Source organism: Habropoda laboriosa, unplaced genomic scaffold, assembly GCF_001263275.1.
Source record: "Habropoda laboriosa isolate 0110345459 unplaced genomic scaffold, ASM126327v1 scaffold423, whole genome shotgun sequence".
Taxonomy (NCBI): domain Eukaryota; kingdom Metazoa; phylum Arthropoda; class Insecta; order Hymenoptera; family Apidae; genus Habropoda; species Habropoda laboriosa.
The window spans coordinates 225,624-239,296 of record NW_017100606.1 but is presented as its reverse complement, the minus strand read 5'-3'; the positions used below and the strand labels follow the sequence as shown (position 1 = coordinate 239,296).

At 31.1% G+C, this 13,673-nt stretch overlaps 2 protein-coding genes across 2 annotated transcripts; both read right to left on the bottom strand.

Moving 5' to 3' along the window:
* Positions 1 to 1,016: 1,016 nt before the first annotated feature.
* On the bottom strand, positions 1,017 to 2,438 carry LOC108576702 (facilitated trehalose transporter Tret1-like). The gene has a single exon (XM_017939757.1). The coding sequence runs from the start codon at positions 2,436 to 2,438 to the stop codon at positions 1,017 to 1,019; it is 1,422 nt and encodes a 473-aa protein (XP_017795246.1).
* Positions 2,439 to 3,874: 1,436 nt separating this feature from the next.
* LOC108576687 (coiled-coil domain-containing protein 40-like) lies at positions 3,875 to 6,965 on the bottom strand. Its single transcript, XM_017939731.1, is given in 8 exon segments — positions 3,875 to 4,102; positions 4,168 to 4,326; positions 4,388 to 4,600; positions 4,603 to 5,124; positions 5,213 to 5,623; positions 5,694 to 5,937; positions 6,143 to 6,765; positions 6,939 to 6,965. Coding segments are annotated over 8 exon segments (2,427 nt in total).
* Between the last annotated feature and the right edge of the window lie 6,708 nt (positions 6,966 to 13,673).

Below are 13,673 nucleotides of genomic sequence, written 5' to 3'. Positions count from 1 at the left end.
ACCCGCCGTAGCGAAAGGATCAAGGCGGTATTCTAGTGTGACGGTTTCAAAAAATCGATTTTTTTTTTGTATATATCGAAAGTATAACTCTTTAAAAATGTGTTCCTAAAATTTTATAGTTATATTCGATAAAATAACGAAGTTATAGCTTGTTTAGTGTGACGATATATGTATGTGGAATTTACTTGGATTTGTGATTGAGGTTCGGAAAAGTGTATTTAAAATAATAATAATAATAGTTTCTTGACACAAGTAAAGAAATAAAATAAAAACCAAATGTCGACGTTAATTATAAACTATCCTCTCCTTTTTTGGCAGTAATTATATTTAATAATGATTTTTGCCCATTCTTAAAGTATTATCAGTAATGGCCCAAGGTCGAAATATTATCTTTAAATAAAGCCGAAATATTACGGTTAAAGTGATGACATGTTGTCTGATTTTGTTAAATTTTTCAAAACTTTAACATTAAATAGTGGCTGTTTGATGGCTTTTATTGGCTGTAAAAAGTGGCTGCCAAAAAATATACTTTTATTATTCAGGAATAGCAAAAAATATTTACACTTCAGTTTTCTAACTGTTAAAAAATATTAATACATCTCCTGAGGTTTCCTTTACAATAACAATTTATTGTGTATGAGTGGCTTATAAATTAACGTCTACACTATTAAATATGTGTCTTACGCGTCAACGTAGGTAAGAGGACAAGGCGAAACTAAATAATTTTTAGTTTTCCGTTCTTTTGGTGGGGATGACCTGACCCGCCTATTTTGCCTTCATCTGGCCAGGCGATGACGTCAGAGACTTCAGGTTTGCTTTGTCAGACAATACATTGATTGCTTTTGTAAAATTTTATTTTCTTATTGTTATATAAGTATTTGTATACATTTCGCTTGTGTATGAATGGTTTTTTAATATAACTATTTAGAGGTAATTATGTAAACCAATTATAAGAAAAGACTTAAAATAATTTTAAACCTACATCAGTCTCACAGTTTTAAAAAAAATAATGATAATTATGAGCCATTTAATTCTCTTTGAATTTCTTCTAAAGTTTTTCCTTTTGTTTCAGGAACTAATAAATATACAAAGACGGTTCCAATAGCACATACTACAGAAAACAACCAAAATGTTTCACCAACACCAATTATCTGTGAAACATTACTGAAATATTTAGTTACAACAAAAACCAATGCCGAGTTAAGAAAGCAAGCACTACTAGCAGCTACACCCTTGACTTCTGCTGGAAAAATTTCCCCTGTCATCATCCATGGAAGTGGACCAAAACCCACATTAAACATAATAATAAAAATACATATAGAAGCTAAGGGTAACCACCTAATTGTACTAACATCTTCATTAATTTGTAAAAGATAGAAATATATTCCAAGTGCACATGTTGTTAAGCACAAAAATATTATAGATGTCAACAGTAATATTCTTCTGCCTGCACGGTCTACAACTAATGTGCTTACACAAACTGCTACTATTTGTATTGCACCCACTATCATAGCAGAATAATCAGACTTTAAAGCACTGCCTGCTTTTTCAAAAATACTGTCGGCATAAAATACAACAACATTAACACCACACATTTGTTGAAAAAACATGAGGCCATAAGCTATTATAAAGCCCTTTACAGTTGCTTTAGATTTTAGTACGGTCCAAAATGGAGTTGTATTTGTATTGTTTTCCACCAATGCATCTTTATGACTTTGTAATTCATTTTCTACATTGTATTGAACACCACGTAGTCTAATTAAACTTTTCCTAGCAGAATCTACATCACCTTTTTTTAAATAATAGATAGGTGATTCTGGCATGAACATAAAAGTTCCAAAAAAGATAAGTGGCATAATAGCACATATAATAGATAGTATACGCATATTAACAATAGATCCTAACACATATGTTATGAAAATGCCTACAGTAATATGCAATTGGAAAAAAGATCCAAGGGTTCCGCGAATATTACTTTCAGCTATTTCTGCAATGTATATTGGTACTGTTACACAAAAGGCTCCACCACAAAGACCATTAATGAATCTACCTACACAAAACATAAGCACAGAATTGGCACAAATTATAAGTAACCAACCTATGGTAAAAGGCACTACCATTAAGAGCATTGAATATTTTCTTCCTATTGTGTCAGCAAGAATTCCAGTAGGAATACACATTAATGTTGCACCCACTGGAGCTATTGCACTAATCCATGAAAACTCTTCTGAAGAAATATTTATACCATACAAAGATTGTAAATTTTTTCCATTGTCACCAGCAGGAGAGGTCCATCCTAATGTCATTCCAGATGCTAAGATCCCAAGAGCTGCTGCTGAAGCAGCTATATATTGAACTAATGTTTTAGCTGGTACAACTTGATCTTCATTATTGGAAACCAAGGATTGTTGTGAATTTCCAAGATGTTCCTCCTTCATTTTCATGAAATTACTTTAATAAGTATCTAAAAGTAGTTATTGACCAGTAAAGTAGTTATTTATAAATTGCAGGTATTATTTATCAAAAATTAAAGTTTGTTATCAAGTGTTTAAATTTAATTTAGAATTATTTTAATTTACAAAACAAACAGGAGTGTATTTAAACATTTAAAACAAAAAAATAAACTAAATTTTCACCTTTTACCATAAATTAAAAATACTGTTAACAATTAAAGTTTTATACCTTTTATTAATTAAATTCATTTGTTTACTTCTTATATTAATGTAGATCTACCATTACTATTAATGTAATACTAAATAACGTATTATCATTTTTATACAAAAAATAGTAAGAATGTGAAAATATCATTAAAAATATACGTATGAAATCAAAATATCGTAATTTATATTATATTATTGAAAAAAATATTTCATTATTAAAACACTGGAATTTAATATTTTATTGCTATATGTTACCGCAGTATTGTGTTACGTACCGTGTTAAACAAATGAAATTTAGAAAATCAGGTGTTTAAAGCGTCAAACAATGCCCGTGTTCTAAGTTTGATTATACTTTACGAAATGTAGTATTTTCAAATATTTACGAAATTTTCGATAATCGTTAACGTGAAAGTATTTCTTATCAAAGATACGATCGAAGAGAGATTAACCATGATTTAGATCATGTATTCGAAGCTTACGTTTAAATGATGTCCTTATGCAAAAATGTTCCGTCGTTTCGCCAACATTGCAGAACGCTTTATTAGGGATCAACAGATACCAATATCAGCGTGTATAAGTACTATAGATGATTACTATACAAGGTGTTTGGTAACTGGTGGTACAAGCGAAAAGGGGGTGATTCTACATGAAAGAATAAGTCGAAAATATAGAATAAACATTTTTCGTTTGAGGCTTTGTTTTCGAGAAAATCGACTTTGAATTTTCTTCGAGTACGCATGCACCCTACTATGTCGTGGATGAACGGATCTCGATATAGACCATATGTCGTAGGTTTATGAGTAATAATAAAGCATGTAATTATCAAAATTTACTTTATTAATGCAAAAATTGTTGAAAATGCTGGCCACCGTACACCGAACATCGAGATCCATTCATCCACGGCATAGTAGGGTGCATGCGTACTCGACGAAAATTTAAAGTCGATTTTCTCGAAAACAAAGCCTCAAACGAAAAATGTTTATTCTATATTTTCGACTTATTCTTTCGTGTAGAATCACCCCCTTTTCGCTTGTACCACCAGTTACCAAACACCCTGTATAAATCAACGATGCCTATATTATTACATAAACTTTATATCACTGTGCAATCTATTTAATCAACGTAGAATATGGTATGATAATATGATAATATAATCTGTATAATGATAATATAATAATCAAATATTTATCTTATCTTATATATTGATTACATGCTTAAAAAATTTGCAAAGCCAATAATATTCTTTTTATACTATCTTTTAACATTGGAAAGTCTTGATCAGTTCTTTCCAATACATATTTTAAGTATTCCCTGCAGCAGTATTCTGTTTGCAAATTTTCTTCTATCACATTTTCACTTTTATAAACCATTTTATATACACCATTTTTAACATTATGTAACTGTTTTACTTTTCTTTGTTTAAAAACCAAGCTATGTAAATTCTGAAAATGGAAAAATCTAATTAAAAGGTTACAAATGTTAGTAATACAGAACAATTAAAACATACATGGTATTTTAACAATTCCAATTGAGCAATCTCATCTTCTATGCTGCTAATAGATTTTTTCAAATTTTGCAAAAACTCCTGGCACTTGTCTACTTTATTCCGAATACTTGTTATTTGGTTCATTAATTTTTCTACCATATTATCAGTTTCTTTTGCAATCTGTTAATAATAAAATACGTAGTTTGCTAATTTGTTAGAAATTAATTATTTTTGTGCTTACCTTTTGAAGTTGTTTAATTTTTATTCTTTGATCAGATAAACGTTTATGCATTACAACCCTTTCATTATGTTTTACTTTTGGATTTTTTTTAAGCTTATCAAATACTTTGTTAACTATAATATCTCTTCTTGTAATACAGAGATTCATATCATGAATCAATTTTTCTTGAATTTTTTTCAAATGGAAAAGTCTTATTTCCATTCTATGAATTTCACTTTCTTTCCCCATGATAAACTTTCTTGTTGTGCAAGTTTTAATTCTTCTTTTAACATTATTTTATCAGTGCACAAATGTTTTAAATCACTTTGTAATTTTATAAGTTCTAATTCAAATTCTTGAAAAGACAAAATATATTCACTTTTAATCACACAATTTTTATCCTCCAATTCCTTTTTTAAATCATTTTGTTTCACTAAATCTATATTTATACGTAACAATTTTTGATTGAGAGAAATTATAATTTTATTTGCATTCTCCTCTTCTTTTGCAAGCATTGTCAATGCATATTCTAATTTAAAATTTTTTTGTCCCATTATCATGATTTCCTTTTCAAGGAGATTTAATTCTCGTAACTGTGACTCTCTCTGTTGACTTAATGAAACAACAAAACTTTGTTGACGCATCCAGAATTGCTGCGTTTTTTTAATATTTTGTTGAAGTTTCTGCATATTTTTTTCTAAACTGATAATTTTTAAATCTTGTGGACTCAAATCTTCTCCACCAATATTTAATATTATCTAAAATCATTTATTCAATAAACATTAAACATAATTTTTAAATTAAATTCTACTCTGAATTGAAAAATAAAAGTAAAGAGTATACAACCTGATCAATAAATTTATTTATTCCTTGAAGTTTTGTTTGTGTCTTTTCTATCATAATTTCATGTTTTTTTATTTCCTTTTGCAATTCATCTATTTGTTTTTCCTTTTCAATATTCTTCTGTGACAATTCTTGCAATTCTGTTTTTTGGTTTTCAGTTACATTTGTAAACTTTTCTAGTTCTAAAATGTTATTTCCATATATATTTTCTATACGTGCAACTGAAATTTCATATTCTAATACAGAATTTTTTGTATTTATTAATAATTCGTTTATATATTGTGCCGTTTTGCTACATATAACTTTTTCTTCTAACTTTTTAAATATTGCATTTTCTACATCATTTTTTTGTTCAAAAATAGCTTGAAACTTTTTATTCACCTGCTCTTCTTCATATAAACAGCTTTGATATTTCTAAAATTATATCAGTTTGTAATAATTTTATTTACCATTTTACTTGGTAACTATGCTATGTTATACATACAGTAAGAACAACATTATAATTATGTTGTGTTTGTTCATTGACTTTTGTGAAATTTAATAATTCTAATTCACTGTTTGTAATTTTTTCATTGCATGCTGATATTATTCTTGATGCAATTTTAATACTATCATTTATTCGAAATGATAAAGATGTTAAATGTTCATTAATTTCCATTTCCTTTTCTGTTTCTTTTTTTATTTTTTGTATTTCTAATAATAATCTACTATACAATTTATGTGCTTCACTAAAAAATCAATATTTCATTAAATATAACATGAAACCACATTTTTATATGATATTTTTTTCCACAAAAAGATATTAATGAATTTAATAATTACACAAAATTTATTTCTTTGAATGTTTTTGTATTAATGTACTATAATTTAAATACATAAGGTAAATAGAAAAATATTTACATTTACATCATTTTTAATTTTTACAGTACTTACTCTTGTTCAAAATGCAATTCTTCATGAACATTATTTCTTTTACAAATACTATTTACTACAGATTTCCATGTACCATGTAAACCTTTGTGTTCTGTATGCAGAGTTTCTAATTCTGTATTTATATCAATTATCATTCTATTAGCGTTTTCTTTCTCTTTATCCTTTGTTTGTAATTGTTCATCCAAGTAAGCTATTTCTGATTCAATTTTCCATATTTCTTCTTTTATTCGATACAAGATAAAGTCTCTTTGCTGTTTTTTATTAACCAGTACTTTATTTCTACTTGCATCTTGTAATGACATTTGTTTAAACATTATTAAATGATCATTTAAATTCTTTTCCCATTTAGAAAGACAAGAATGAAAAGTCAATAAATTTTTCAATTTCTGAGAAAGCTTTTCCTTTTTATCTTTTTCTTCTTTTAATTTTAAGCAACTTTGTTGTGCAATTTCCTGAATATTTTTTATATTGTGATTCCTTTTTTCTCTTAATAATGTGATTTTCGTAAGTGTTTCTATGTACTGTTGTAGTGTTTTATGTTGATTCTCAACATCATGTTGCATTTGATAAAGATGTACTGCTTCTGATTCTAATTCTTTCTCAGTTTGTTTTATTGATGCTTCCTAAATTCATATACTTAAAGTTACCACTTCATCAGGGTTTGTGAGATAAATTGAATAATCATATACACCCAAAAGCCTCAATAATAATAATTATGATCCGGGCTGTAAAAGCCTTAAATCTTTGATACCTTCAAATCCTACGAAAGAATGCAGTCACCATCTCATTCCGCAACTTCACCCCATATTTTTGGCAAAGCCATTATACCGTCACTATAAAATTTCTTGTTTTTCATTCAACTATTTTTCAACGTTATTTCTTATAGAGTTGATATTGTCAAATTTGTTGCCCACTAAAAAATGTTGCAATGTTATAAACGAAACGTATCTGATGGATTAACGTCCGGAGAATATGGTAGGAATTTACATAATTTTTTTGCACGTTTTGTGCCACATGTGATCTGGCATTATCGTGATGAAAAATCACTTTGTTTCAATTTAGAAGTCCTGGACGTTTCACTGTTATTGCTTCTCTTAACTTTTCTAACTGAGCACAGTAGATATACGACTAAATGACGGGTTTAACTTCTGGAAAGTAACTCCAAATATAAAACAGATTATGAAGTGTATAAACGCATTGCAGCACGAACTTACCGGATGATCTAACAGTACAGTAAATTCTCTACAAGAGTCAGTAAGTTTGGATTCTACAAGTGACAGTATAGATGGTCCTACGCCTAGGTCTGCGTCATTGCTGCGCCCATGTTATCTCGCTCGCAGTCAGTTAAGTGTGTAACGCTACACCAGTCGGTTTCCTTTACGAGATTACACGGCTCGACAAATCATAATAGAAAAATATAATTTCTTTAATTTTTACTTTTTTTCATCTGGAATTTTATTTAACATCATGTTGGTGAGATTTTTCTGATGAAAATGATATCAAACACGATATAATTTGAACAACATTTACTTATTAACACGTTCACTGTCGCGCCAGATTTACAGGTTGCTGTCAGGCGGCCACAAGAAAATACATTTTAAGCATAGGATTATAGTATTATGCTTTATAATTTTTTTTTTTCAATTGAAAATAATGTCTAGCTAGCTATGACGTTCAAAATTTTTAGTTGACAACATTTATTTTATTTTAATTATTCTAAACATTTGAGGCACTCCAGTCACTGATGACCACCATGGCCATATGGAGGAAACAATCTAATGTTAATACTTATTGAGTGATTAATTTAATTTCATAATATATCGCTTTGGATGAATTACAAAAACAAATTGCTAAAAAATTACATTAAATACCTGTACACATTATCCGTCGAATGTAGAGGGAGAGCTACCGTTTGGTTGCCAATTGTTTATCACATAGAGTCGGCCTACCACCACGTAAAAAAAAAAATGTAGGGTCGATTCCACAACTGTCAGTAAAATGTAGGGTCGATTCGACAAGTGTCAGTAAAATGTAGGGTCGATTCGACAAGTGTCAGTAAAATGTAGGGTCGATTCGACAAGTGTCAGTAAACTGTAGGGTCAACCTACATCCACGTAAAAAAAAAGAAAATGTAGGGTCGATTCGACAAGTGTCAGTAAAATGTAGGGTCGATAGCAGCAGAAAAGCTGCTAAACAATTAGAATTAAATGTAACGATAGAAATTATTGCAATAATGCGTAATGCAATTGAAAAATCGCAGAAAAGTCTGATATAAATGTTTGAAAAGTAAAATATATAAGATGAGATACAGTATCTTACCACGTAATGTAACTTTTTATTGTGTAACATATTAAAAACACTGTTTGGGAAAAATTTGTCACAGAATTGCATTTCTTATTTAATCTTCCTTTACTGCTACTTCTTGTGAAATTTTATGTCAGAAAATTGAAGAAATTCTTCTTTGTGTTTCGTAGGCAATTGATTGCTAATTTGCTATTGACAGATCGATGTTAAAATTTGATGTTAAATGGAACTTTCATATCTACCATAGAATCTGAATAATTTTTCAAGGTATTTTATTAAGAAACGCGCACATAGTGTTCAATTTTCTATCTTAGAATTAACTTACTTTATCTTAGGAACTACTTAAAGTTCAAACTTTCAACTGTGTGTGAGAATCAGAGTGTCCACGGGTACGCGTAGTTCTTAGCTTGGTATCCTTCTGCAAAAGTGAGATTTTTCTTTGGAAAAGGATACCAATTACCAGGTCCCACCACGAGGAGGTGACTACGCAAGGGACCCGACAAAAACACATGCCCTACTGGCAGCTCTCTATCTTTAGAGATACGCGATTCTCATTCGTAGCAAAGGAGATAAGACACTTTATCAAAAATTCGTGTTCTTAACATAAATTTTTAAGGAGTGTCTTATATTTTATTTGAAATTGCAACGCTAATCATTTTGTCATAGTTAATTTAAAGATTGGAAAAATTCAATGCTCTCCTTTGATAGGGTTTCAAAAAATTATAAATCGCGGTCAGATTGAATTCAGAGCGCAACGAGAAATTCGCTATCATTCTAAAGAACCAGCGAGCATACACGACGAATTTACTCGCGAGTATCGCGCGCTACTCGCGAGTGATTAAGTCGCGAATAAACTCGCAGGAACTGAGTGATCGAGAATCTCAACTCAAGGCAAAATTCTTTTTCGAATGGGAGAAAATTGAACTCTTATGTGAGCTCGAAATATTTACCTAAATCGATCATCGAAAAAACGTACAACTCCCTAAACACAGACCACAGAGGTGGACATTGTTAAATAGATTTTATTCCTACCCTGAACCTTATCAGTACTCTCGGTACTTTTTATCTCGTCAGAATTGGCAACAATAGGCTTTGAGAACTGATCTCTACGATCAAGAACGCCCAGGCAATTTATTTTCATTTTATTTAGTAAGGAAAACCGCGAATTTATTACAATTTTTACAAAATTTCGCTGGAACACTGAAACAGAATATAAATTAGATTGACAAGATAAATAATTCATACGACTCACCATTCGTAACCTTTGAGATACCCTTAGTGACCCATTTCAGTCCTCCCAGCCTTCGATTTTGACCCACAATTCACTTGGAAGCTTCTTTCAGACCCATGAAACTTTTGCAATTCCCTCAGTGGACCATTGAATTCCCCTCAGCCTTAAATTTTCATCCCACCAGTGGCCCACAATGATAGATTGAAAGACCCAAAGCCAATGCCCAAGACCCACCAGACTTGGAAAGCTGTGAAAGGGTGACGCGCGAAAAGTGGAGTACGAATCGCGATTTATTTTCATTTTCAGGGATTTTGTTTAGTACCCGAAACCGCGAATTTTTATTATCCTCCATATTTTCCTGTAGTTGATTTTAGTTGGGACATTTAGCAAAAATTCAAAAAAGAAAAGAGAAAAGAAACGCAAAAATGGAAAAAGGGACGAAGCTATTTATCAAACGCGACGCGACGTGATAAATTCTCGTATCGATCGAAAGTAAATGGGAAAATTGACTCTAAATTGAATTAACGCGGTATACTACTTTGATACTCTAATAATGGGAGGGCGTTTGCACCATTAGTGCAGTAGAGTCCATCCAGTTCTTCTTTGACCTCTTGGTAGTTCAGCTTCGACATGCACATGCACACACATATATAACCAACCACCAAACCCTCAAAAAATTCACTCACAATTCGCAGATTAAGCAGCTGGGCTCTGCAACGTAGATTTGGCTGCCTGGCTGCATTGCCTCCTTCCTTCCTTCCTTCCATCCTCTCAGATCGTCATCTTTCCGCAAATCGTTCCAGTTCCTCGTCGTTGATTTCCCAAGACTCACAGACTCACAAAATGTGAGTCACTGTGGAATGGACGGCGCGAAAAGTATTTCGAAACGCGGTTTATTTAAGAGGGGAAACCGCGATATTATATTATTCTCGATTTTTAGAATCAAGTTAACTTTAAATAGAATAAACGTAAAAAAAAGAAAAGAGATATGAAATAAACGCGATGTATATAAAGCAAAAGAATAAACCGCGAATTGATATTTTTCCCGAATCTCTAACGCAAGTAAATTTGAAGGAGGGTATCGATTAAACGCGTAAAAATATTCAATATAAAGCGAACTAGGAATGAAGCTATTATAATACTCAATGCAACGACTCTAGTATTTACTAAAATTCAAAAATTCTCGTATATGTTCCGAAAACCGATTTTTAATTGCGAAACACTACTGAGACATTTTAATTTGCGGCAGCCAGCTCATATTTGAACTGGCAATACACAACACAACTAACTACTTAACCGTATCACCAGAAAAAAACCCATTTTTGTAACTCACCGTTCGTTGATTAAGCAGCCCAGCTCTGTAACGTGGATTTGACTGCATTTCCTCCTTCCTTCCTCTCAGATTGTCATCCTTCCTCTCAGATCATTCCAGTCCCCCGACGTTCATGTTCCATGACTCACAGACTCACAATATGTGAGTCACTGTGGAGTGGACGACGCGGAAAATACTTCGAAACGCGATTTATTCAGAAAGGGAGAAACCGCGAATTTATATTATTTTCAATATTATTATTGAACTAAACTTTCGTAGAACGCGAGTGAAAAATTGAAAGAAAGTAGAAAATAAACGCGGTATATAAATTGAATCAAAAGAACAAACGCGAATTCGTATCTTTTTCGATTCTAGAATATAAGAAAATTTGAATAAAATACGCGACGAGAATTGGGGAGAAGCATAAGTTAAACGCGTAAAAATATTCAATAATAAACGAACTAGGGATGAAGCTATTATTTCAATACGCGATGCACTGACTCTAGTATTTACTAAAATTCAAAAATTCTCGTATAAATTCCGAAAATAGATTATTAATTACGGTAAACTACTGAGACGGTTTAATTAAGGGTGGGCATGGTGCTGCTTTAGTTTGAAATGATTTATAAACACATAATTAACAGAGGAAAAACCGTGAAACGGCAAAACGTCAACATTCTAATTGTTATAACATGTAAACAAAACTTTAAATTTAGTGTAAACAGAAAAAATATATAATACAATTTATTTCACGGTATTGCAACAAATAAACGTTGAATAAATATTTAATTCGTATAAAAACAATTATTTAACGTAATAATTTTACCTTCACTATGGCTATTTTTAATCTACGACCACAGGTCAACCTGATTTCTAATCCTTACGAACTTTAAATTCAGTCTAAACTGAGAAAATATATAATACAATTTATTTCACGGTATTGCAACAAACAAACGTTGAATAGATTCTTAATTCGTATAGAAACATTTATTTAAAATAATAATTTCACCTTCACTATGGCTATTTTAAATTTACGACCAAGGGTCAACCTGATTTTTAATCCTCCGAACTTGATTTCACAACGAGAAAGTAATAAGATCGTTGAAACGTACTTATTTGTCAAAGAAACTTGCAAAAATGTATAAATAATAATATGTAATGTTTTAACAAATTTTTGGAAGTATAAATTAATAATAAAATTGTGAAAATTAATAAATTATACGTTATTATAACATTAATAGAATTATGACTAAACCGAAGTTCGAAGTCGAGTATTTAAAGTCTGATATTACGTGCCTAGCGAGTGCCGGTAATTGTTAAAATTTGTTTAATAATTAGTAATAGAAATTCTAATTGATTCTAATGTATACAAGTGTTACAAGAAGGCTGAGTGTGTACAGGGTGGACATAGACTAGCTAGTAGCCCCCGACCACTCTATTCACATCTCAGAACCTTCAGGTCAAAATACGCCGCGAAGTGTCTAGGGCCCAGTATAAAGGGTAAATGATTTCGCGGGACATCGGCGGGTCCTTATATACCTGCGGTACCCTCTCCCCAAAGTCATTAGCAAAATCGTCGGTTAGGTCAGGCGGGAAATTTTCGCGGGAGATTTTCGCGGGAGATTTCCGATATCGTAACACGGTATAATTTATCAATTTTCACAATTTTATTAAAAATTTATACTTCCGACAATTTGTTATAACATTGCATATAACAATTTATACGTTTTTACAATATTCTTCAATGGAAACATAGGTTTTAGCGTTCTCGTTACTTACTCGTGGTTAAATTAATTTCGTAGGGATTAAAAATCAGGTTGACCTGTGGTCGTAGATTAAAAATAACCATAGTACAGCTAAATTTATCGTGTTAAATAATTCTTCTTACACGAATGAAAAATGTATTCAACGTTTGCTTGTTACAATACCATGAAATAAATTATTTGTGCAGTTCTGTGCATTTTCTGTGCAGTTCAACCTAATTTACTTAAATTTACATTGCGAGACAGTATACTGTAACAAGTAGTAACAAGCAAACGTTGAATAAATTCCTAATTCGTATTAAAAAAATTATTTAACACAATAATTTCAGCTTTATTATGATTATTCTTGATAAATGACCACAGGTCAACTTGATTTTTAATCGTTATAATCTTTAAATTCAGTGTGAATAGAGAAAATGTGTAATATAATTCATTTCACGATATTATAACAAACAAACGTTGAATACATTTTTGATTCGTAGGAAAAGAATTATTTAACACGATAATTTTAGCTGTACTATCACTATTTTTAATCTACGACCACAGGTCAACCTGATTTTTAATCCCTACGAAATTAATTTAACCACGAGTAAGTAACGAGAACGCTAAAACCTATGTTTCCATTGAAGAATATTGTAAAAACGTATAAATTGTTATATGCAATGTTATAACAAATTGTCGGAAGTATAAATTTATAACAAAATTGTGAAAATTGATAAATTATACCGTGTTACGATATCGGAAATCTCCCGCGAAAATCTCCCGCGAAAATTTCCCGCCTGACCTAACGGACGATTTTGCTAATGACTTTGGGGAGAGGGTACCGCAGGTATATAAGGACCCTCCGATGTCCCGCGAACTTATTCACCCTTTATACTGGGCCCTAGACACTTCGCGGCGTATTTTGACCTGAAGGTTCTG

Bases quoted from the DNA above. Each gene is read 5' to 3' on its own strand.
- LOC108576702 (XM_017939757.1), bottom strand. From the start codon at position 2,438: ATGAAGGAGGAACATCTTGGAAATTCACAACAATCCTTGGTTTCCAAT.